This window comes from Stomoxys calcitrans, chromosome 5 (assembly GCF_963082655.1).
Source record: "Stomoxys calcitrans chromosome 5, idStoCalc2.1, whole genome shotgun sequence".
Taxonomy (NCBI): Eukaryota; Metazoa; Arthropoda; class Insecta; order Diptera; family Muscidae; genus Stomoxys; species Stomoxys calcitrans.
The window spans coordinates 155,641,551-155,667,735 of record NC_081556.1 but is presented as its reverse complement, the minus strand read 5'-3'; the positions used below and the strand labels follow the sequence as shown (position 1 = coordinate 155,667,735).

The 26,185-nt window shown below is 38.9% G+C and overlaps 2 protein-coding genes and 1 long non-coding RNA gene across 10 annotated transcripts; 1 reads left to right on the top strand and 2 right to left on the bottom strand.

The window, feature by feature from the left end:
- Positions 1-355: 355 nt before the first annotated feature.
- Positions 356-15,544, top strand: LOC106096090 (LHFPL tetraspan subfamily member 2a protein). Of its 6 annotated transcripts, none has more exons than XM_013263650.2 (4): positions 356-476; positions 12,587-13,161; positions 13,218-13,331; positions 13,405-15,544. In XM_013263650.2, the coding sequence occupies exons 2-4, from the start codon at positions 12,687-12,689 to the stop codon at positions 13,545-13,547; spliced, it is 732 nt and encodes a 243-aa protein (XP_013119104.1). In that variant the 5' UTR covers positions 356-476; positions 12,587-12,686; the 3' UTR covers positions 13,548-15,544. The 6 variants fall into 6 exon arrangements, with proteins under 6 accessions (XP_013119104.1, XP_013119103.1, XP_013119109.1 ...); XM_013263649.2 differs by having other exon boundaries at positions 357-476; positions 12,607-13,161; XM_013263655.2 differs by lacking the exon at positions 356-476 and adding an exon at positions 9,661-9,812 and having other exon boundaries at positions 12,607-13,161.
- LOC131997828 (uncharacterized) lies at positions 3,560-4,445 on the bottom strand. Of its 2 annotated transcripts, none has more exons than XR_009398451.1 (2): positions 3,759-4,445; positions 3,560-3,701 (listed from the first exon to the last, which is right to left on the bottom strand). It is a non-coding gene; the product is annotated as an uncharacterized LOC131997828 (long non-coding RNA). The 2 variants fall into 2 exon arrangements; XR_009398452.1 differs by having other exon boundaries at positions 3,774-4,445.
- Positions 15,545-20,146: 4,602 nt separating the features above from the next.
- On the bottom strand, positions 20,147-22,472 carry LOC106096137 (dnaJ homolog subfamily C member 21). 2 transcript variants are annotated; one of them, XM_013263726.2, is made up of 3 exons: positions 22,375-22,472; positions 21,569-22,238; positions 20,147-21,516 (listed from the first exon to the last, which is right to left on the bottom strand). In XM_013263726.2, the coding sequence occupies exons 2-3, from the start codon at positions 22,217-22,219 to the stop codon at positions 20,443-20,445; spliced, it is 1,725 nt and encodes a 574-aa protein (XP_013119180.2). In that variant the 5' UTR covers positions 22,220-22,238; positions 22,375-22,472; the 3' UTR covers positions 20,147-20,442. The 2 variants fall into 2 exon arrangements, with proteins under 2 accessions (XP_013119180.2, XP_059226337.1); XM_059370354.1 differs by lacking the exon at positions 22,375-22,472 and having other exon boundaries at positions 21,569-22,277.
- Between the last annotated feature and the right edge of the window lie 3,713 nt (positions 22,473-26,185).

Below are 26,185 nucleotides of genomic sequence, written 5' to 3'. Positions count from 1 at the left end.
TTGCCATCCATTTAGGTGTTAAACAGCGAATCTAAGTCGTTGGCGGCGTCAAAGCTAGCTTTTTGATATGCGCGGGCGCGGGAATTTGTTTTTGGCAGAGAGAATGTTTGCGAGAAAAAAAGCTTGAGAAGCGGAGTACTTTATGTGGCACAACATTTGTGTATGGCGGCAGAGGTGGCGGCGACGGCAAATGGATGAATGGTGGCTCGATGGCTGGCGGGCAGTTGCTTGTTTCAATATGTTTTTACTATTTTCTTTTGTGCATTGCTTCCTCCACAGGGCACAACAGCAACTTCCACACACGTTATGTTGATATTTGTTTGGCTGGATGGCTGGCTGGTTAGTTCTGGATGAAGTCACTGTCTGTCAGTAGTTGTTGAATTGTCTAGCAAAACGGCTGCAATTTTCAAAACCCAAGCGCGCGAAGGAGAAATCGAATCGAAAAACGAGCGAGAGTGGTGGCCTGTTGAATGAAGGTAAAGTCAGCCAGTCAGTCAGTCACTTAGCATTGGAGTTTTCTGCGAATAGAAGAAAATCGGTTAATCTTTAATTGAGGAATATCGTGTGTGCACTCAAAAGCTTTTATTTTAATTAGCAATTGCAATTAATTACCTCCTAGTGTTTGTGAGTCGTTCTCTTGTTGATGGATTTGTGTCGCGTAGAATAGACGTACTGGCCCTGGACATGAAACACTTGATGTACAACATTTTCCCAAGCATTTATTATTACTTGGAAGTTTCATGCAGGACAGAGGTCAGAGGGGAGGCCATGTGTTCCATGTGTTCGTGTCTTACCACCACTAATTTGGAGTATCCATCCAGCAGCTGCCTGTTTTACGTTAGTCGCTGCTGCTGCTGCCCCCGCTGTTATTATGCCGCACCCCAAAAATTTCTTGTCTTTCGCATTTTTCCGTTTTTAATCCGTGAAGTTCATTTCGAAGTTGGTTAACTTATAATTTCGCGTTACCCATTTCGGTTTGTTTTGTGGTGTGATGTCGCTGTGATGATGATCGCGTACAATCTTTTCCTATAAATCGTTGCCTGTCCAACGTTTGTCGCCCATATATGCCGCAATTGAATAATTCTAAATTCAAAAAGTACTGTGTGCTGTGAAATAATATTTAATTTGAATATTATTATGGTGTTTGTCCATAATTTATTTCCATCTATGCATCACAACAACAGCAGCAATAGCAACAACTATGATTACAATTGTGTGTACTTCTCTCTCCCCACTCATATTACCAAACATTGGGTGCGTATGCCCAGAACAGTGGAGGAGAAATGTTTACATACATGCTATATACACAGCATTTTAAAACTAAAGTTTAAGCAGCCACCCTTGCAAACCTTTCACATCATTATTGCCTTTTTTCATTTTTGTGTTTTCTAAGCCAGGTCATTTTCTTTGCCCACAACAACAAGAGCGTCAAGCTGTCAATGGGGTTTTGTCTAATTTAGCAGTGAAATCCAAGTCTGCTATTGCAAAATATCTAATAAATAAATAAGCTATGTTTCTCTTAAAATATTTGATAGCTTCCATTCAACTTTTCGTCAATGAATGTTGACAAAAACTGCTGGGAACAATAAGTTTACAAATATAATGCTGAGGGCCATAACAAAAGAAAAACGTATCGTTACTAACTCAACAACAAAAGATTAAACTGTCTTTCGACAATAGAAATTTATTATTTGCTCCCCCCGCCATAGGATAGGGTGTGTTATATTATTACACTTGTAACGCAACATATTTTTTCAACGATCAAAACTTTCTCAAATGCAAAACATTGTTAAGAATTTGAAAAAAATAACAATTATGAACATTTATTTATAAATAGAGTTACTTTTCCGTTTTGTTATTATTTTTTTTTCTTCGGATCAGTGTTAAGGTCTGGTTATGCTCTCGTAAATGTACTGTAAATGTAGAACAATGTGTCAGCTGTTTTGTCTTATGAGAACACATCGAAACGTTTACCGAACGTCTGTCAGTAAAAACAAAATTTTAGCTTCCGTTTTCGTGTCAGCTGGTAAAATTTGAAGTTTGAACGAATTTCAAAACCAAAAATTTAGAAAACTGTTATTCCTGTTTTATGATTTCTCTGTGCAATTTTTTACAATTTATTGTCAATAGTTTAGGTTAACATTGAACGGCTAGCCCACCATGAAATGGTGAGTTCATTCGGTGGCCAGTACATATATATAAGGAGAAGTTATGAGTCTTGGGGTCGAGCATCAATACGGCGCCATCGTATCTCCTAAACCATGTTAAGACTATATATGTCGTGAAACCACAGTCTATTGAGGAATTCCACACACTTCGACCTCACTGTTCTAGAACCCGCGCCCTACAGGGCCGGCATATATCCTGATTTCGAACACTCTTAATCCCTTCCCAGAATTTCTTATGCGGCTATCGTTATGGCACAGAGCTTTGCCTGAAAGACTTACACTCGTCCAGCAGTCTCACGTACATACCGATGTTGTGTGTGTCGGAGTATATGACCAAATATAGTCCCTGTCCGATTTATCATTATCTCCCCATTCGGTTGGAAAGACGGCCCGACTTCTCGCACCACTTCCGTTTTCACCGACCTGTCCTTAGGGCATGTCTGCCCTAAGGACAGGGAAGCAAAGATGCTTCCCATCTGTCAGTGGGAAGCAAAACTCTTCAAAAGGGTTTATACCCACCACCAAAGAACAGTGGGTATATATGCATTTACTAATTCCGTTTGTAACATATCGAAACATGCATTTCTTACACTATAATATATATATGTTCCTGATCGTCGTAAAATTCTAAGGCGGTTCAGACGTTCCATGTCCTTCCGTCCGTCTGTCTGTTGTAATACCGCTACATCTTTATAAATAGAGATATTGAGCAGAAACTTTGAACAGATATTTACTTTACCAAATCGTAATCATCTCAAATTACAGCCGAATCGGATAACAATTGAGCATCTCCAGGTCCTCAAGAATTCGAACCGGATGATTTTAATTCTTTCTTAAGAAAGTTTGCGAGCTCGACGGATAGCCTGGCAACATCATAAAATATGTACCGTGCAATCAAGAATATTAATACTTTAAATTTTTTTTTTATTTATCAATCTAGAGGATTTGCTAGCTTACGGACAAATAAAACGCTCTTCCCGCTCAATGCTTTCGGCCCTATTCACAAAACTTATTGAAGTCTTACTACCTGTTGCACTAACTTTTTTTACTCAAGTGAGTCGAGTCAATCACTCCAACATTTGTTTTTCCTTTATGAAATCAGCTGGTTTTGACACATAGGCAAACGGTAAACGCAGTTAAAGTAGGTTTATTTGACAGTTCTCTAAAGGAAATAAACCTATTTGAAATCTACAACACTAAAGGTCTGGTTATGCTCTCGTAAACATACTTTAAATGTAGAAAAACGTGTCAGCTGTTTTGTTTTGGCTTATGAATACACATACAAATGATTACAGAACTTCTGTCGACCGTAACCGGAATGTAGAATTCAGTTAAAACAAAATTTTACGTCCCTTTTCGTGTCAGCTGATAAAATTTGAAGTTTGAACAAATTTCAAAACCAAAAATGTATATTTATAAAACTGATATTTCTATTCTATGTATATTTCTATTCTATGCTTTCTCTGCCCAATTTGTTACAATTTAGGTTATGCCCATCATGAAAAGATGAGTTCACTTGTTGGCCAGTCTGACCTGCGGTTAAAAGGAAATGAAAAAGTAAGAATTATGTGAAAATACTCGTATACATACATAAGAAGTGATTACAAAAAGAGAGCCAATACGGCGCCATCATATCCGCTAATCCATGTATGTGGAGAGTCTATTCATGGATTCCACACGGTCCGCCATACACTTCGACGTCCGTCACTGTCTTTAAAGAACATACGAATAGCTCCAATCCAGTCCCTGTCTCCATCTTGGAATCATCTATAAAGACGGAGGTTTCATTCTATTCCAACATTCGAATCGGTCTCGGTACCAAGTAGTCTGAAACCCTACTCAGTGTGCCCACCGCATACCACCATAGTGTCCAGAAGCGAACCTTGATATTTTGCATATCTAGCATTGCGATCATTCTACCGCCATTCCTGTTGAGATCCAATAGGAATTCGTTTACCACTAGCAGAGAATTGGCGAGAATACCCATCACAGAACGTTCTCCTTATCACCCGCCTTCTAATCTAATTATATTCGAAGTCCACGTTGATATTCCTGTCACATAGCATACAGAAATTCGGGTGGACCCGCGTGCGGTTTAGAGTGATGACAGTCGACCCATCTCCTCGTTGGTAAATGCCCTTTTAATTTACAGGAAGGTCGCCATCGCGTGCTCCTTTAAATTGAAGAGACGTCTTCTTCTCGCAACATTTCTTGGAGTGCCGTTTCATCCGACCTGCCCTTGAGCTTTGCATGTTGTGCCATTGAAGTATGCCTGAAGTTCTCCGACGTATGACCCTCCCTCACCATCAATTCTATTTTGGCAATAAAATTGTTTTGTTTAAAACGTCCAATAATACTATTTTGTAATAAGCATTGGCCTTAAAGGCCTGTTTATGCTCTCGTTAATGTACTGTAAATGTATAATAAATGTATCGTAAATGTACAGAATCAATAATGCTTTTTACGAAACGTAGCATTTGACATAACAAATAAAACAATTTTATATTTTTTTATCAAAAAACGATTTGAAGGTTAGGAAGGGTCTGATGTCGGAGAACTTCAGGCATACTTCAATGGCACAACATGCAAAGCTCAAGGGCAGGTCGGATGAAACGGCACTCCAAGAAATGTTGCGAGAAGAAGACGTCTCTTCAATTTAAAGGAGCACGCGATGGCGACCTTCCTGTAAATTAAAAGGGCATTTACCAACGAGGAGATGGGTCGACTGTCATCACTCTAAACCGCACGCGGGTCCACCCGAATTTCTGTATGCTATGTGACAGGAATATCAACGTGGACTTCGAATATAATTAGATTAGAAGGCGGGTGATAAGGAGAACGTTCTGTGATGGGTATTCCCGCCAATTCTCTGCTAGTGGTAAACGAATTCCTATTGGATCTCAACAGGAATGGCGGTAGAATGATCGCAATGCTAGATATGCAAAATATCAAGGTTCGCTTCTGGACACTATGGTGGTATGCGGTGGGCACACTGAGTAGGGTTTCAGACTACTTGGTACCGAGACCGATTCGAATGTTGGAATAGAATGAAACCTCCGTCTTTATAGATGATTCCAAGATGGAGACAGGGACTGGATTGGAGCTATTCGTATGTTCTTTAAAGACAGTGACGGACGTCGAAGTGTATGGCGGACCGTGTGGAATCCATGAATAGACTCTCCACATACATGGATTAGCGGATATGATGGCGCCGTATTGGCTCTCTTTTTGTAATCACTTCTTATGTATGTATACGAGTATTTTCACATAATTCTTACTTTTTCATTTCCTTTTAACCGCAGGTCAGACTGGCCAACAAGTGAACTCATCTTTTCATGATGGGCATAACCTAAATTGTAACAAATTGGGCAGAGAAAGCATAGAATAGAAATATACATAGAATAGAAATATCAGTTTTATAAATATACATTTTTGGTTTTGAAATTTGTTCAAACTTCAAATTTTATCAGCTGACACGAAAAGGGACGTAAAATTTTGTTTTAACTGAATTCTACATTCCGGTTACGGTCGACAGAAGTTCTGTAATCATTTGTATGTGTATTCATAAGCCAAAACAAAACAGCTGACACGTTTTTCTACATTTAAAGTATGTTTACGAGAGCATAACCAGACCTTTAGTGTTGTAGATTTCAAATAGGTTTATTTCCTTTAGAGAACTGTCAAATAAACCTACTTTAACTGCGTTTACCGTTTGCCTATGTGTCAAAACCAGCTGATTTCATAAAGGAAAAACAAATGTTGGAGTGATTGACTCGACTCACTTGAGTAAAAAAAGTTAGTGCAACAGGTAGTAAGACTTCAATAAGTTTTGTGAATAGGGCCGAAAGCATTGAGCGGGAAGAGCGTTTTATTTGTCCGTAAGCTAGCAAATCCTCTAGATTGATAAATAAAAAAAAAAAATTTAAAGTATGAATATTCTTGATTGCACGGTACATATTTTATGATGTTGCCAGGCTATCCGTCGAGCTCGCAAACTTTCTTAAGAAAGAATTAAAATCATCCGGTTCGAATTCTTGAGGACCTGGAGATGCTCAATTGTTATCCGATTCGGCTGTAATTTGAGATGATTACGATTTGGTAAAGTAAATATCTGTTCAAAGTTTCTGCTCAATATCTCTATTTATAAAGATGTAGCGGTATTACAACAGACAGACGGACGGAAGGACATGGAACGTCTGAACCGCCTTAGAATTTTACGACGATCAGGAACATATATATATTATAGTGTAAGAAATGCATGTTTCGATATGTTACAAACGGAATTAGTAAATGCATATATACCCACTGTTCTTTGGTGGTGGGTATAAACCCTTTTGAAGAGTTTTGCTTCCCACTGTCATTTTGACTTTACGAAATCGCCAAGTTTTGGTGGTGGTGGTGGTTTCTACATGGCATGTCTGAAGCAAACATTGCATGAAGTATGAATGCAGGCAGCACGAAAGATTCGCTTCCGCCCATTGCTGGAAAGGAATGAGAAAAAAGAAAAACTCTTTGTTTTTATTTTCTATAAAACACGCACTCTGCTTGTACTCCTCTATACCGCCAATAACAACAGCAACACCAACAACTAGAATATCTTTTTATTTTATTCGATCATTGTTGAATGCTAGCTGGCAATGTTTGCCGTTTTTTTTTTTTGTTTTTGTTTATGGGGTGCGGTTGGTTGTTCGACCAGAATGTTTTGTATTTCAACATAATTTGGGAATTGTTATTGAGTATCTCGATTTCTGTTTTTCCAAAGAAATTACTTTCAATTAATCGAAAACCATTGAATAGCCAATTGTCATTAAAAACAAAAAGCACACACAACGAGAACAAGAACAGCCAATCTTGTAATGGTATTGAGAGTCAGACTCTTGGTTTTGTTTCTGATAAAATAATGCAATTTTTGTTTTCGACACCGATTAAAATGTGATTTCTACAACAATTGTAACAAGATAAAAATGATCCAACCATTTGTAGTCGTATCGCCGAGATTGTCATATGGAAGAGTGAACGACTATATCCCCCATTAGACCATGTAAATTTGTAATGATTCTTCAAAAATAAGATGACAGATAGTAAGCGCCGGAGAATAAAACCATCAAACTTTGATTGTAAAAGTTCCATTTCGGAAAGATTGCGAAAAGTGCATAAGGGTTGGTACTCTGTTTAAACTCCATATAAAAAAATTTATAAATTAACAAGTAAGAGCGTGCTAAGTTCGGCCGGGGCAAATCTTATGTAACCTCCACCATGGAACGCATTTGTCGAGTTCTATGCGCGGTATCTCTTTTTAGGCAAACAAAGAATATTGAATAAGAACTGTTACGCTATTGAAGCTACATCAAGTTATAGTCCGATTCGGACCATAAATGAATGCTGAACATTGTAGAAGTCATTGTGTAATATTTCAGTTCAAGAAGCAAAATCGGGAGATAGGTTTATATGGGAGCACTATCAAGCTATTGATCTATTCAGACCATATTGGCCACGCATGTCGAAGGTCTTAAGAGAAGTCGTTGTACAAAATTTCTGCCAAATCGGATGAGAGTTGGGCTCTTTAGAGGCTCAAGAAGTCAAGATCCCAGATCGGTTTATATGGCAGCTATTTCATGTTATGTACCGATTAGCACAGTTATTGGAATTCATAACAAAACACCTCATGCAAAAGTTCAGCCAAATCGGGTGAGAATTGCGCGCTCAAGAAATCAAGATCCAGGATCGGTTTATATGACAGCTATACCAGATAATGAACCGATTTGAATCATACATAACACAGTTGTTGGAAGTGATACCAAAACACTACGTGCTAAATTTCAGACATATCGGTCGAGAATTGCGCCCTCTAGAGGCTCAAGAAGTCAAGACCCAAGATCGGTTTATATGGCAGCTATATTAAAATATGGACCGATTTAAACCATACTTGGCACTGTTGTTGGAAGTGATACCAAAACACCACGTGCTAAATTTCAGTCAAATCGGACGAGAATTGCGCCCTCTAGAGTCTCAAGAAGTCAAGACCCAAGATCGGTGAATATGGCTAGCTTTACTCCTTCCAAAGTTAGCGTGCTTTCGACAGATAGACGGACGGACATGGCTAGATGGAAACGCGTCCCATAGTAATAGTTGGTGCTATCTTAGGCTTTCCTTTTCCATTTGCATCTCCGATCATTGAGCTCGTCTCGAAAGAGAAACAAACAGAAATTGTAAAATTAAGAATTGCAAAAATTTTGAATAAAAACAGAATTTAAATGAAATTTTCTATGAAGAGAAATTTTGAGAATATTGGTTTTCAAAAATAAACACACTATAGAAACACACTGAAGCAATGTGTATTTATCAGTTGGCCGCGTCAACCCAGCCCAGAATTCGCCGTACAAAAAATATATAATAATATAAATAAATAAATAAATTTGTTTGCTGCTGTTATGGTTTTTAAACTTAGGGTACATAATGGCACGCGTCTAGCAACCTCATTCACCATAAGTTTCACTCTGGGAACTTAGGTCTATTGTGTCGCCCCCGAAGGTTTCAAAATGGGCAGAAGAACACTGATAAAATTAACATACAACGCCAGACATTAAAAATAGTCAAGAATGGCGAATGGATTTTTGCATGAAGATATTTAAGACAGGAATATAAAATTTGTGCGGCCATAAACCTGCACCTACTCTCGTAATTTGAAGGCAGTCTCAAAATAGGTGCTCAATCGTCAATGACTCTTCCTCATCCCCACAACTCAAGCTTAAGTCCGCCATGGGACTTAAGCGTAAGGTCAAAGTCCTGACATTGCAATGGCTTTTCAGGATATTCAGTAGAGAGAGCGGCAGCTCCATCACATCTAGAAGAGGTCCCCTGAACATACCATGCACTCTGAACGGCCACAAAGCATGATGACAATGTCATCCTCGTAGCCAACAAACTTTAACTGTCATTTTCAAATAAAATGAAGATATCCAAGAGCCAAAAAGGTGTACACAATCCTTCTTTGTGGTGATTGAGCTCTAATCACAATCTTCCTATTTGAGCCATTTGTTAGCATTCACTTGTTAGCTATCTACGGCTACAATGACCTCATGAAAACTATTTAAACCTGCCATCTTGGTGGTTTTGGGGGCTGTTGTTGCTGTAGCCACATTTTCATGTGAAGGTGGCAATCCTCGTCAGGCTCCTGTAGGTTAGCAAGCTCATTCCGGTCCAAAGTACCGATCGCCACGGGAAAAGGATGGTCATTGGTTATTTAAAGTCGCCAATAACCTGGCTTCCTGGATTCCACTGCCCGCAACCTATGGACGGTAGCTTAGCCTAAGCTTCTCGTGACAGCAATAAACACCACACAAATCGGGCCTCAATATTTCAGCCATTTTTGTGGGTAAAGCCTCTGGAGCTAATTGGTATTTTGAACATTTTTAAATATTTGTGTTTCTTGACAATAAAAAATTATTAAACTTCTTTCTTCTTGTGATTGGTAGAAACAAATTTGCCGAAAATTTTTAATGTCAGTGCGAATCGAATTTTCTACGCCCTGTTTACAAATTTTGACATATCAAATTCCCAAAAACGATGCTTTGTTGTAGCAATTCGCCGATGCGGCCTTAGTAAATACGCCTTGCACTGGAGTTAGGCTACCGGACCAAATAGGTGGGTTGTTTTATTTATACAAACTAGCGGATTCGCTGGTTAATGGTTAATACAACGCTCTTCGCGCTAAATGTTTTGTAAACGTTGGCAACACTGACACAAATCAAATATCAAAAAAATAAGTCATTTTAATTTTAAATAAATGGGTTCTTGGAGTTCATAAATGTGATTTTATTAAAATTCTTAAAAATATTTGCATTCCAAAACGTTTTATCATTGAATAAATACGTTGCGATATTCTTCTTTTAGTTTTGTCATCCTGATAGAATAATATCACCATATGTTTTAATAAAGGGAGGTAATAAGCGAGGATAAGCCAAGCCGCGTAGTTATCATTTTGATCCATACAAACTAAGCGAGAAAATCCGCTAACGGGTAAATAAAAGACCACCACTTGTGAAGTACTTCATTTTTATACACACTGCCATAGAATGGCGATATACCATATCTAGTTAATATATGGAAATATTTATCTGTGAACCCATAATATATATGTATGGATTTTCTTAATCGTCTTGAAATTCTAAGACGCTCAGCAAGGGCAAGTGCGTATATCTGTCCGTCTTTCGAAGTCACGACAGCTATCGAACGAATAAAGACACCCACATGAAATTTTGCGCATGTACTTATTATTGATGGGCCATATCGGCTCAGATTTAGATAAATTCCCCATTTATAACGCATCTTACGATATGACCCCAAGTGGGCTCAACGTTTAGTATAAGTATAAGTATATTTATACCCTCCAACACCTACACCCAGATAGGTCTATAAATATTGATAGACCCATAAGCTTCAATTTTTATCCCATTTGACTCAAATTTGGCATTGGTCCTGATCGGAAACCTCTTCCCTTCCTTTCAGGTCGCCTAGATTATACCGCGATGATAGCTGCTCCCATCCTCAATAAATTCTCCCATCGCCTTAAGTCTCATAGCCGCAGTGCCTGCCTCACACTTAATCTGTATGTCATTGGGTCGGATATCTAGAATAGTCTCCAGTGCCCTAGTGGGCTATACGATTTAAAAGAAAAAATCGACCCGCCCTAATACATATATATTCTTGGTCGTTTTAAAAATATATGACGATCTAGCCAAGTCCGTCCGTCTGTCTGTTGGAAACACAGTCTTTAAAAAAAGAGATAATGAGCTGTCATTTCGAAGATAGGCTATATCGGACTATATCTTGATATATCCTCCATATAGACCTATCTCCGGCCGAACCCTCCCACTACCCTAGTTTTCAAGAACGCCAGATCTCGGAGATGGGAGAGACGATTCAAGGGAAATTTTGTTTACGCTCCCATAGTTCCCTAAAAACAAAAATATGATATCCAGAATTTGTGATCAAGTGTATGGGGGGCGCTCCAACCGCAAAATCCGCCAAAGGGATATATTGATTTTGAGAAAGGAACGAATCTGATATCCAAGGAACGAATCTGATTTGAGACCAAGTATTTGGGGGGACTTCCCACCCCTCCAAAAACTCCTCTATGAAGGGTGTTTGTGGAAAGAACACAAAATGATAACCACATTTGGGGCGAAATGTCTTAGGGGCCGTCCAACTCCAAACAGGACTTATCTACCGACCATAGGAATATAGGGCTAAAAAAGGTATAAGAGATTTTAAAAAGGCGCAAGTGAGCAGGCCTGGTTTAGTTGTTATCTTTAACAATCAAGTTTTAGTCAATTTTAACAAAGTTAAATATTTCTAAAAAACTCAATTTCGAAGAAACTTTTTATCGAATTTTATTCGCGTGTTTCAGTAGGGCTGAAAAATGAAAAATTTTCTATGAAAATTGATTCTGAAATTCAAGTTTCACCTTGCATCTTTTTTATGTCATTTTTTATACCCTCCACCATATGATGAGGGTATACTAATTTCATCAATCTGTTTGTAACTCCTCGAAATATGCGTCTAAGACCCCATAAAGTATATATATTCTTGATCGTCGTGCCATTTTAAGTCGAACTAGCCATGTCCGTCCGTCTGTCTGTCGAAAGCACGGTAACTTCTGAAGGAGTAGAGCTAGCCGCTTGAAATTTTGCACAAATACTTCTTATTAGTGTAGGTTGGTTGGGATTGCAAATGGGCCAAATCGGTCCATTACCTGATATAGCTGCCATATAAACCGATCTTGGGTCTTGACTTCTTGAGCCTCTAGAGGGCGCAATTCTCGTGCGATTTGACTGAAATTTTGGATATAGTGTTTCAATATCACTTTCAACAACTGTGCAAAGTATGGTTCTAATCGGTCCATAACCTGATATAGCTGCCATACAAACCGATCTTGGGTCTTGACTTTTTCAGCCTCTAGAGGGCCCAATTCTAGTGCGATTTGACTGAAATTTTGCATATAGTGTTTCAATATCACTTCCAACAACTGTGCGAAGTATGGTCCTAATCGGTTCATAACCTGATATAGCTGCCATATAAACCGATCTTGGGTCTTGATGTCTTGAGCCTCTCAAGAGCGCAATTCTCATCCGATTTGGCAAAAATTTTGGCCTTCAACATACGTGTGCAATATAGTCAGAATCGATCTATAGCTTGATACAGCTCCCATATAAACCGATCTCCCGATTTCGCTTCTTGAGCCCCGAATCGGACTATGACTTGATGTAGCTGCTCCTCCGTCCTTATTCATTATACTTTGTTTGCCTAAAAACAGATATTGCGCAAAGAACTCGTCAGATGCGACCATGGTGGAGGGTATATAAGATTCTGCCCGGCCGAACTTAGCACGCTCTTACATGTTTTTATTAAATCTATAGCCTTTTTATCTTTCTTACAGTGCCGTAATGTCTTAGAACCCATGCCCTGAAATGATTTTACATCCTTAATTAAGGCGTACCACTCTATGCAAACTTCGCTATGTGTTACATGATCATAACGGGAGGCAGCCTGATATGGTTTCTGTTAAGTCTCATAGCTGATATGTGTGTCATATCGGCCATAGTAACACCAAAATGGCTTATTGGACCATCGGCTCAGGCATTTACGGTGACAACGCCGCATTTACCATTAACAGGGGCACAACATAATGAAACAATAGCTGTGACTACAACCACAACAACCCTTAGATATCCCTCGGTTGGCATATACACACGATGCAAAGCCATACAGAATATAAGGCATTCCCAATACCATTGCGGAGCATTTGATTTAGATGGTTTCGCAACGGACAGTGAGATATATCCTTCGACATGGAAGGCAGCAATGTTTTTCATATCCCTGGGATTTGTCATATTAACCCTAACAGTGTTATGTACATTGATCTCATGTTGTAGACAGTCGATGTTTGGCAAATCCATACACAATATGACCGCCTGTGCCCAGGTGACTGCAGGTAAGTAGACAAATGGTCTTTTAAAGAAGCATAATTGTGATCCCTTTATATTTTAGGCATTAGTGTTATGCTGAGTTTATTTCTGCATCCCTTGGGATGGTCAGCTACTCGAGTACAACTTTTGTGTGGTGCCGATGCCGAACCCTTCTACGCGGCTGGCTGTTCTTTAGGTGTGTAACAAATGTTGCCAAAATCGGTATATGAATGTGGAAGTTTACTTTTTTCGTGTTTATTTTTTTGTAGGAATTTCCTTTTATAGTGCCATAGCTGGCGTTGTGCTGTGTTTTGTGTGTGCCGGCATCAGTCTCAAGGCGGAATCCTCGAATATGCGTTCACGTGTTAAAAGACGTGTCGAGGAGGGCGATCGTCTTGTTTGTATTCCATAGGATGGCAGTAAGGCGAGGAGGTAAGGCTGCTTCGGCCTTGCCATTACAATCTTCCAAACAGCTATGTACATCACTTAAGCGCACAAAGTGTTTTTTTTTTTTTTTTTTAATTTTATTTTATTGGTTATAAATATTTATTTTGTAAGATTGTATATTAGAATAGGATGCTTTAAGCTATTGTTTGTAAAAATTTTGATTAATGTACTTAAATTTTATGTTAGAGTTGGCTAAATGTGGAGCGCCAATATTCCTAGGTACTTACTTTAAATATTTCCAGAGTTCACCTAGAATGTAGATAGACAGTAGGTTCATTTTTAAGCTGGGGCCGGTTAGGCCACAACAAAGTTAAGCTAAATTCGAACGCGTTGACCGAAATGTAACCACATGGGTATTAACTAGGTTTACATATAGATAATTTAAAGAAAGACACCGGTATTGTCTTAGACGAAATTTCTATATTCTATGTACTTCTCTTATCCAAGTGTATTTCCCGTATTAAATTTCGTCCAAATTTGGCAACAATTATGGCTTCTAGTTGTTCAAAAAGTCAACTGCGCGAATCGTTTCACATGGCGGCTATATCTATCCGTTGTTGTGTTCTATCTTTCGTCTGCTTGATTCTTTTGAGTGTCCAGATCCCGGAACTCTGCGTCCAGAGGGATCTAGGTCTGAGTCGAGTGGGTTTGTCTGGGCAGTTAAACAGATGACTTGTGTTGTGTGGTCCCTGGTCACAATCGGGACATACACCTTGCACATCGGCATCAATCCTTGCTCTGTAGGAGTTGAGGCGGCTACTTCTGCCGGAACGTAATTGAGCCAGAACTACTCTGGTTTGCCGGGGGAGGTAAATTTCTTCAGGTGCAACGGGAGGCGGTCGTTCTCCAAGGACTACATTCAACCGGAAGCTATTTACCGCATCTGCTACCGTGTCTGCTTGAACGTTGTCTAAACCCGCTTGATCTAGAGGTTCTCTCTTCTAGCGCTGAACTTCACGTTCTAGATCATGTAGATCTACCTTTAGGCTTCTTGGCGTTGGATGCCTATACACAAGATGATGATTTGGATGGTCTGTGCGATAACAGCCCAAAAGTTATTGCTTACACAGAGTGTAGTTATGTCTTCGCACTGGTAGGATCTTTATCTCCTGATGGAGGTGGTCCACATGAGAACTGGGGAGACAACCCCTCGCAGTTCGAATGGCGGCATTCCGACAATTCTGAATATTATTCCACAGCATGTCACAGAGCTGAGGAGACCACACTGGCGCTGCATAACTTACCACAGACAGGCCAATTACTTTGTACGTGGTCAAAAAGGTATCTTTGATGGTCGGAATCATGTCTCCACTGACCATTACTTTCAGCTCAGTATTTGTAGTGATCAATGTGGCTAAAGATTTGGTGGCAGATATCTTCAGATCTAGATACATGTTCGTATCTATCCGTTGTTGTTGTAGGCTCCTGAGGGAGCGACCAGTCGCGGTCTAAAGGACCGGTCGCGGCGCAAACAGTGTGGCCATTGGTTATTTAAAGGCGTCAATAACCCGCCTTGTCATATCGAGCATCATAGGCACTCAGTATTTGTGCAAGACCTTCAGCTCGATACCGCTGATTCTCTGCGACTGCCGTTGCATCTACTCCGTATAGAGCATTCCACTATCCGCAACCTGTGGATGCGTCTGGTAGCTCGCAGCTAAGCTTCTCGTGACAGCAATGGTCACCGCACAGATAGGACCTCAATGTTCCGGCCTGTGTGGTGTTCACAACTATCCCGTACCGTATTTGGTGTGTGGGTTGGAGAGTTTAGGAGTGATTTCCGTGATTTTATACCAAATTTCAGCAAATATTTATAAAGGTTTTTATATAGGTTTTGTTGTAATTCTGCCACTGTTTCTAATAGAGTCTTTAAGGCTGCAATAATGGCAATACCAAATTTTAGGTGCCTTTATAGTCAAGTACAATATCGCTAAATTGCACTGAGCTGTTTGTGTTTTTAGCACGCTAAAGGTTTTTATATAGGTTTTGTTGTAATTCTGCCACTGTTTCCAATAGAGCCTTTAAGGCTGCAATAATGGCAATACCAAATTTTCGGTGCCTTTACAGTCAAGTACAATATCGCTAAATTGCACTGAGCTGTTTGTGTTTTTAGCACGCTATGGTCTTTACTACTTAAGATAATAAGCTGAAACATAGCATAACGCGTTCATGGGGGCGTAGATGCCCAGGACTACTGTTTTGCTACACCGAGAAGGCTCTTAATTGAACAATGCTCCAGTGCTCCTCCGGATAGACACATTAATGTGGGCGTGTCGGATTGGCTTTTACACCGTACTTCCTTCTTATACCTCTCACCTTTCTATCTCGTCACTAGGTCTGGTCCAGGTACTCGAACCTTTCTCTCTTACTTACTCTCCCACTTAATCTTTTATCTTTCGCTATGGTATCACAACCAGTGTTGCCACTCAAGAAAATTATTTCCTACCCAACCCGACCAAATGTTCTACAAGCCAAAAATGGGGTATATGTTTTTATACCCACCACAGAAGAGTTCGCCATATGACCATTTCGAACACATAAAATTATACATTTGATATGAATCGTCGTTATTCATATAGGATCTAGACATGTCCGTCTCTCTGTTGGTTGAAATCACTCTACAGCCTGAAGTTCAAAGATGGCCTATATCTTAATATAGCACCCTTTATACCCATCTTCCAATAAGAAATCTTGAGTTCATAAAGTCGTGGTTTTGTCCCGATTTCAATGAACAACCTTACCGATTTAAATGTTTGAGCCCAGAAATGCGCTTTTACTTCCTATTTCCGCCGTTACAGCGAGATGCATGTACCCCTCAACTTTTGAGTATATACCGGATTTGACCATATTTGTATGCAGCTGCCACATAGCCTTGTTTCCCGATTTTACAAAGGCATAGAATGCACAAAAACCGCATTTTCTATCCAGAGATTACGAAGTTTGGAAGATATTAATTAACACTCGCAGCAGCAGTTACGGTCAATATCAGAACTTACGCCCTTTTTCTTGAAATTTGAAGCAATGAGAGATTTTGTGACCGCCTAGGGACTTGTACAGTATATATGAGTATATTTTTGATCGTCTTGACATTCTAACTTGATCTAGCCAACTATGCGCGTTCGGTCGTCTGTGAAGATCCCGATAGCAGTCTAACGCGTAAATCTAGACGCTCGACATTCTGCAAAGATACTTCTTATTGATGTAGGTCGTTGGGATGTTGCAAATGGGTCATATCGAATTGACATGTTGAGCCCCCAAAAGCCGCAATTTTATCCGATTGGGCTGAAATTTTGCACACACCATGTTTAGTCACGACTTCCAACAATTGTGCCTAGTATAGCGTAAATCGCAGTTTGGCCTGGTATACCTCCCATATAAACCGAGCTCCTGATTTAACATCTTGAACCCCTAGAAGCCGCGATTTTTAACCAATTGGGCTGAAATTTCGTACGCAATGTTCTGTTGTGTCTTCCAACATCCGCGGCGAGTACGGCCCACATCGGCTATATGTGAACCGTCCATATAAACCGATCTCCAGACTTTTACGGCTCCAAGAAGATTCTATTTTTAGCAGATTTGGCAGACATTTTGTACATTTGCCCTTTAACTAGTCCATTTGTGTAAACTTTTAGTAGAATCCATGGTGGTGGGTTCCCAAGATTATTTCCGGTCAAGCATTGAACTTTTTACTTGTTGTTGTTGTAGCAGTGTGTTTTACACCGAGACGGCAGCCCTTGCCGATGGAGGATTCCATCGGGTCAATCCGGTACGTACAACCGGCTGCCATGGGATTGACTTTTTACTTGTTTCAACATAAGTTGAATGCAGTCTCCTTCATTTTTTACCCTCTCCTGAAATGCGATCTTAAGGTTACTCATTGTAATGTATATTTTATTTCAATGTATTTTTTTTTATTTTTGACCGCAGATTATTTTATAGCTTTTGCTGTTATTTCCACTTTCTAAAATTGCTACACACTTGATATTAATAATTAAGGATTACAATTTACGATATTAAAAGAAAACTATTATTATCTATATTTTGTAATAGAAAACCAAAATATTTCTAAAAGAAAATAAAGAAGAAACAGATATTGAGAATTATTCTTGTCTTGTCCCATTTTGTATTATATTCCTGGGTCCTCGGACAGTAAACTGCCCTTTTGGGCTATAACAACATGGGCTATAACAATCCGGCCACAAACAGTCTTAGAATGTAAGAAGGAGATTAATGCCTTCTCTGAGGATGGCACGATTTGCATCGTTTGGGTGCCGGGTCATCGCGGAGTAGGGGAGAAAGAAAGGGCAAACGATTTGGTCGTACGGGCCACAGGACTATCATCAGTTGACTTGGTGATGCGGAAACTGTTCGAAGTCGGAGTTAAGGGCTGGACAACGAACGTTGCACCGCGGCCAGACTAGTATGGAAATAGTGGCCAAAAATACTTAAAATACGTACTTACTACCCGATTTCGATGAAATTTGAAACAATCACTTGTACTATGCATACCGATGTTCGAACCGAATATGGTTCAAACCGGACTATATTTCGATATAGCTGCCGTATAGACGGACCTGCCGAATTTGAGTTTTAAGCCCATAATTGCCGGATTTATTACCCGATTTCGCTGATATTTGGAAGGGTGAGTTGCAGGAGGCTCCCATATAAAGGGATCTCTCGATTTGACCTTTTGAACTCCATGAGGGAGCAATTTTTACACGATTTAGCTGCAGGTTTGCAAACAGTGTTTTGTTATGACCTCTTACAAACATTAGCTTCATGAAGGCCGTAAGGTAACACCTTTCTTTTCATTATTCAAAGAGGATAGAAATAATAGAGAATTTTTTGTACTCTCAACATTTGACATCAAATGTCAAGCTTATAGGGTACTAGCTGCACAGGGCCCGCTCCGCTGTGCCATCTTTTACTTTATATGGAACAAAACTATCCTTTGAATATTTATCTTCGACAATTAAAGATCTTTTAGTGATAGTGTATGTATATCGCAGATAGTGTATGTATATCGCTTGACTAACAGTATAACAATATAAATGCCTTTTTCTGTATTCCATATGATCTTTTTTGGTCTATGAATTCGCTAGGCGGTTTTAGAGTCATCTAAGTTTGGACGTTGGATGTACTCCAAAGACATTTTTGGGCCCGACATTCTCATGGGCATTTTGGAAGTGGGAAGGCCCCTCTGCCAAAGCTTTGTCCCGCTATGAAATGTGATGCGCATTGAAGTCCCCTAGAATCGGACGATTATGGCCAGATAGTAACTCACTTACGTCGGGCTTGTAAGCCTGGACATTAACTGGGACACAGCCACCAACCGGTGGTATGTACACGTGGTATAGCTCTATCCCGGCAGTACCGGACCTGACTGCCATTCCCATGCACGCCATGTAGGGGTCACCAGCGCCAGGCGCGTGCGAGATGTAAGCTGCAGATGTTGGCCAGCTTTGTCTCGTGGATCGCTGCAACCAATATGTTCTTCTCACTCATAAAATATTTTTATTATGCTTTAATCATTTTTTTTAATTTATTACGTTGATCTTTTTTGAGTAGGATTTTTTTTAATCAGTTGCTGCTTATAATTTTTAGTAATTTGTTTTTTATTTGTTATTTAGTTTTATCTAGATTCAGAAAGTGTTAAATAGGTTAAATATTTTTTTCCATTTTCTAAGTTTTTGAGTTTTTTATTTTTAATTGAGTAGTTTTTTAACTTATGTTAGAAAAAGTACGTCTTATGCATAGTGTGATTATATATAGGCCTGATGGCTTCGCATCGCATGAAATGAAATAAATAAAATAAATAAAAAATCCACTATCTCGTCGATCTTGTCTCGGAGACTGTTGCAATTCATATGGAAAAATGGTACACTTCCCGGCAGTGACCTGGCAATATTGGAGCTGGGAAGCTGCTATTGCGTATATTGCCACACAGGAGAGGTCGCATAGTCACATAGTCCGACGATGAGGATGCAGGCGACGACGAAGACGCTTGTGACCCACTGCTGTCTATGTTCGCACAGCACCTTGCAACATATTCAGTGTGACTTTACTACCGTAGTGACGTTAATTTGTTTTTTTACTTAAGTGGTGCTGCCTTTTGTGCTTGCAGCTAACTGTAGTCAAGTTTTAGTGCTGTATCTGGCACGACTCTCGGAGCATCTAAAGGGATTTCAACATTTTTTATTTCCTCTTTTTTGGCTAAAGAAAATGATGCGATTCGTGGTGTTTCGAACTTCCCTTTAAATGATTGAATACTTAAATAAATCCTGTCGATTTGATATCTCGTTCTTTTGTCATGTAACGCGCCATATCAAATGTAGGAAATGTATTGCATGAATCTTAATGAAGCCGGCATCTCATTTATAATCTGGAATTATCTGTTCAAGTGTTAGGTTTGTTCGCCAACTGTTCCGTTATTAGAGTTAAACAGTTAGGCCTAATATACAACCAAGACTGACAATATTGCCGACATCATTTTTGAAATAGAGTGTGAAATGTCTTATGCTGTCACATGTTAAAAATACTATTGGACAAAAAAACTTTGTGATCTAAGGTTTTGGAATACTTATACACTTTTTTGCTTTCAGTTTTTCTCACATTATTTATTTACAGAAACTACTAAATTAAAAATGTTCAAAAAATTTGAAATATTTTCCAAAAATACCAAAGTTATTCGGACAGCTATCAAACAAATGTTGGACTTTATCTATTAATCGTAGAGATATACACCGATTGGGTCTAAGTTGCATAAATAAATGTTTTGTCTAATCAACTATTCCTATATCTTACGTTTTGTTTTATAATTTAGGTACTCTCTCTCTCTCTCTCTCTCTCTCTCTGTATATTTACTTTCTTTTCCCTTTGCCTTTTTTATTACGCTCTAAATCATCATCCTTGGTCTTGGCTTTGGGTATGTAAACTCCATGATTTGTAAGTTTAAGATGAGAGAATAGCTTATTTTTTGAATCAAAACTAGACTTACAAGTCACACAAATATGGGTGATTGGTTTATCGGATTCGTTATCCTCTGTCTTTTTCGCATTAATGACTTTTGGGCTGGATTTGGTAGTCTGGCTATTTGCTATCTGCTCCTGCTCAGAGGTAAATGTTTCGGTTGCATTTTTTTTAGAGCTTGTATTTTTGTTTTTATTCTTGGATTTCTTGGACGCCTTTTTGTTTGTTTTGTTCCAGTCCATATCATCATCACAGTCGCTTTCTTTTTTTGTATCGCCAGCACCGCCGTTGGATATTCCCAATTTGGATGTTTGTATACTTATTTCATCTGTTGTCAGTTCCGTATTTTCTTCATCGGAGTCTTCTAATAGAGTCACTATGGACTTTTTGTTGTCTTTCTTATTTTTAGATTTGCGAGATTTGTTTTTATTTTTATGAACTTTTTCCATGTCTTCCGTGACTTGTTCTTCCACTTGTGGCTCTGCTTCTTCATCATTTGAAACTTCGACCATCCCCTCTTCCGGTTGGTATAAATTCTCTTCCGTTTGCATTTGCAGCTTTAATGTTTCGACATTTTCACGATGTTTTTTGCTGGTTTCATGATTGGCAAAAGACTTTTCGTTCTTAAATTCTCTATTGCACGCAACACAGAACAGAGTATCCTGTGGGTCTTCAGCACCGACATCGATATTCTCGTATTCTTCATCTTCATCATCATCCTCATATTCATATTCATCGCTGCTATATTCTTGTTCTAAAAGTTTCAACTGCTCTTCATATGCATCGTTGGACTTTGTCTCCATATTTGCGCGCATTTCCTGTAGTTCCTGTTGCCTCCTTCGTATCTGTTCCCGACGGTTGTGTTCTTGTTTTTGTCGGTTAAAAGCAGCTCGTTCTTCTAACTGTTTTTTGTGGGCTTGTACACGTTTGTCACGTTTTCGCACAAATGATACCAAATTTCGCACCTAGAAAAAGTTAATTAATGCCAATTTTATTGAATGGACGGCGGCTACATACCTCTTCATTTCTCTCTTTGCGAGCATTCTGCACTATTTTTTTCATTTCCTTTTCAATCTCTCTTACGATTCGACGATCCTTGATCTCCATAACATCATAGGGACATAGCCAAGTATAGGTTCTCTTGGTGCAATAAGCAGACCACCAAGCATAAAAGGGACCCACAACCTCTTCATAGCTACTTGTGGAATCTCCAAAAGCAGGAATATTCTCTATTTCGTTTTCGTCATCCATAAACTCTTGATCTTCGGTAGCAATCTTTTCGAATACATCGCGATACACAGAATAGAAGCCTTGGGCATCATCTGCATAACCCTTGAAACAGGAAACTGTAAAGTACTGGAACACATCTAAGCAGCTGTCTTGGTAATTGGATCTTTTGCCCCTTAGGATTTGCTCCCTATGGTTGTCATACCATTCTCTTTCTCGTGCATCAGACAACACCTCATAGGCCTGTTGAATCAGCTGGAAACGTTCCTTGGCCTCTTCGAGATTTTGTAGATTTTTGTCTGGATGCCATTTTAGCGCCAGTTTCCTGTAGGCTGTTTTAATATCTCCTTCATTGGCATCGCATTCCACTCCGAGCTCCTCGTAATAGCACTTCATTTTTGGGATTACGTATCTTTTGTTTAGAATTTTGCAATCTACCATGCGCTATTTTCCCAGGGCGCTAGGCAAAACAAAACATTGGCATCAGTGGTGTCAACATAGCAAAAGTTGGAAACATATGGGAAGATGAACAAATACGATTGAAACAGGGATGGTAAATGAGGTTGGCGAAGTGGTATAGAACATGACATAATTACCAGATAGTGTACCGTAAACAGCTGAGTAAAATTTTTTCCGCGATATGCACTTCTGTCAACGAGTATTGGTTGTGTGTGTGTATTATTGTTAAGAACTATAACCACAGAAACAACGAAACTTGTAACACATGCAAAATCAGAGTTGCACTAATCACTGATTTTGACAGATAGTGCACTCAATATTTTGTTGTTGGGCAACTGCCACTACCTGTAAATGAATATATCTTGATTGAAACGAAGTTAGAAAGGTACTTTTGTGATCGAAATGTACAATTGTTTACTCTTTACATTCATAACTACCTGTCATAAAGGCCGGTACTATTTTTCTCGTTGAAACTCCATAAAAAAACAAACGGATAAATTTGCCGAAATGTGTTCGTTTCGTCATTACTTGTTTTTTCATCTAGGGAAAATTTACATTTTGGGACGCCCATGAGAGCACAACCACAGTCGCTATGCAACAAATAATTTTCGTATGCAAAATAAACGCGATCGCCAAACTTCTAATTGTAACTGAGTGTTTGTTGGTGAAAGTGATGTTGCTCACATGTATTCATGACGTAACTACCATGTAGTGTGCCGTAAACATCTGAGTACAATTTTTTCTCGCGAAGTGCACTATCTGTCAACGAATTTTGGTTGTGTGTGTGTATTATTGTTAAGAACTATGATAATTTTTCTTCAAAGCAAGCAGCTCTGCCAAAAAAATTAAAAAAATCAAATTTACAACAAAAAGAGAAGAAATAAAGGAAAGCATGTACAAATGTATATTAGAAGCTAAGACTGTCGTAACCCTATATACGTGCATTATGCCATAGTTTCCTTCGCGGGAAAGTAAATAATGGATATTTAGAAATTGGAAACAGCGTGCCATTGAGAGCAGAATTGTGCTTGCGTCATGTTCTTGGATAACTCATTTGTCTATATTCACAAGCGCCACCAACTAGTTTAGCTGTAAATTTAAAGTTCTTTATTTATATGTAATTTATCTACGACGTAATGTAATGAAACGTATGGTGAGGCAATATTAAATTACTGCGGAACGTAACGCAAAACGTGTTGTTATGATTCGTTTACATGAAAGAAAGAATTGTTTGGAGTTTAACGTCAATGGTGCAAAGCTAAACGATAATTGAACTGGAACAATATCAAAATGTTAACAACTGCAACTTTGCGCAAAGTTTACAGTACGTTTGAAGTGATTTGAACATCGATTTTTCAAACTTAAATTGACAGCAGGTTTTTTTTACAGCATTTGTATTGTAGTCAGCATTCTTATTATTTTATTGTGGTATGCAATTTGTTAAATTCAAATTCAAAATATAATAAATTCAATTAGAAAATGTCATATGTTTCGAAAAAGAGCTGTCGAAAATACCGAAAATAACCAGTAGTAATAGCTGAAATCCCAGTATTGCATTGGAATTTGTGGTATTACAAAACCACTGTCGAAGAATATCTGCAGGATATCTCTTAAAATAAGGCTGGAACTATGTTCGCCTTTCGCGACATTTTTTCGTGATTACTTTTTTTAAATAATAAATTTTGAAACAAAAAAACCTGCTGATTTCATTCAGCAGGACATTCCCCTGTAACTTACAAAACAACTTAAGTAATTTGACAAAGTTACATGGCGTAACAGAAATCGCGATCCACTAATCAGTCAACGTGTTTTGAATAATAACACACATTTGCTCAACTTTTATAAGTTCTTTGCTATTCTATTCTTTGAATGGAAAGCATTGAATATGATTTCGAGCTGGAAGATGTTCGAAAAATCACGAAAAGATTTCGAATATCAAAATAAAAGAGCGCAAATAGACAAACCAAACAAACTGACCCATCGCTGTTCTGTAGGTCAATGCTGCCTAAGCACAAAACCGCACACGCATAAATAGATTTGATGTATGGGAAAGCTCTTTGCAATATCGGTTAATGGTCCAAAGCCAAAAAAATTTGATACAGGTGCAATATCAAATTCTAATCAAATGCAAATTTGCTTATTCAGAAACTCCTCGATTTTCCGGGTATGCCTAGCCAGGTAACGTGTGGTTTCTGTTCACAATCGGGACACGCATCCTGCACATTGGCATCAATACTTGCTGTGTAGAAGTTGAGGTTGCAGCTACTGCTGGAATGGAGCCAGAAATACTCTGGTTTGCCGGGGGAGGTCAATTTCATCTGGTGCGATAGGTGGCTCAAAGCATGCCTTTGAGGGCTCAATTTTCATCCGATTAGAATTCAATTTTGTACAATCATTTCACTCATAATTTCAACCTGACTTTGATTTTAATCGGTCCACACACAATACAAACCGATATCCTGATTGGTTACATCTCATTTTCATGTTAAATATAGGTGATGGGAAGGAAATAAACGATAGTATCGATTGTTATTATTAGAAATATCGAATGTTGCAAATATCGATAGTTTGCCAGCTTTAAGCGCTGAACCTTTTGCTGTAGACCATGAAGATCCATCTTGAGGCTTCTGGGCGGTGGATACCTGTCCACAAAATGATTTGGACAATCACTGCGAGAACAGACTAGAAGGTATTGCTTAGACAGCATGTAGTTATGTCTACGCACGGTAGGGTCTTTGTCTCCTGATGGAGGTGGTCCACGCGAGAACTGAGGAGACAGCCCGTTGCACTTCGAAGAAAGGGATTCTGACAGATCTGAATATTATTTCACTGAGTGTCATATAGATAACGGACCATAACTTACCACTGACCGGCCAATTGTGTTGCACGTGGTCAACAAGTTTTCTTTGTCAGCACTCCTTGTGCTGCCGGCAATATGCCTTGTCTGCCATGTCCGTGTCAATGTCCGCTAGAAACGTGTAGGTTGTTTTTTTTTGTGTATTGTGTCATGTCGATCGTTTGTTGTTTGCTTTATTATTTGGCACTTTTCTACAAGAAATATTCATTTACAGGTAGTGGCAGTTGACAAACAACAAAATTTTGAGTGCACTATCTGTCAAAATCAGTGATTAGTGCAACTCTGATTTTGTGGATGTCACTTGTTCGCGCAATTTTTCGTCGCTATGTATTATCGTTCTTAACTATAATACGCACACACAACCAAAATTCGTTGAAAGATAGTGCATTTCGCGAGAAAAATTGTACTCAGCTGTTTAGGGTACACTACCTGGTCATTATGTAATAGTTTTCTATATTACTTGATAGAATACGGTTCGTTAAAGATGAACGGAAAAATTATTTGGCTAGATAAAAAAGTAAGAGCGTGCTAAGTTCGGCTGGGCCGAATCTTATATACCCTTCACGATGAATCACATTTGTCGAGTTCTATGCGCGGTATCTCTTTTTAGGCAAAAAAAGAATATTGAATAAGAAATGTTATGCTATTGGAGCTATATTAAGTTATAGTCCGACTCGGACCATAAATGAATGCTGAACATTGTAGAAGTCATTGTGTGATATTTCAGTTCATTCGGATAAGAATTGCGCCTTGTAGTGTCTCAAGAAGCAAAATCGGGAGATAGGTTTATATGGGATCTGTATCAAGCTATTGATCCATTCAGACCATATTGGACACGTATGTTGAAGGTCATGAGAGAAACCGTTGTACAAAATGTCTGCCAAATCGGATGAGAATTGCGCCCTCTAGAGGCTCAAGAAGTCAAGATCCTAGATCGGTTTATATCCTTTAGAGGCTCAAGAAGTCAAGATCCAGGATCGGTTTATATGACAGCTATATCAGGTTATGAACCGATTTGCGCCATACTTAACACAGTTATTGAAAGACATAACAAAACACCTCATGTTATATTTCAGCCAAATCGGATGAGA

Excerpts from the sequence above, each read along its gene's own strand:
- LOC106096090 (XM_013263650.2), top strand. The coding sequence starts at position 12,687 with ATGTGTTACATGATCATAACGGGAGGCAGCCTGATATGGTTTCTGTTA. Across the intron at positions 13,162-13,217 it reads CTGTGCCCAGGTGACTGCAG|GCATTAGTGTTATGCTGAGT; the intron begins GTAAGTAGACAA and ends TTTATATTTTAG. Across the intron at positions 13,332-13,404 it reads CGCGGCTGGCTGTTCTTTAG|GAATTTCCTTTTATAGTGCC; the intron begins GTGTGTAACAAA and ends ATTTTTTTGTAG.
- LOC106096137 (XM_013263726.2), bottom strand. The coding sequence starts at position 22,219 with ATGGTAGATTGCAAAATTCTAAACAAAAGATACGTAATCCCAAAAATG. Across the intron at positions 21,517-21,568 it reads GCAAAGAGAGAAATGAAGAG|GTGCGAAATTTGGTATCATT; the intron begins GTATGTAGCCGC and ends AACTTTTTCTAG.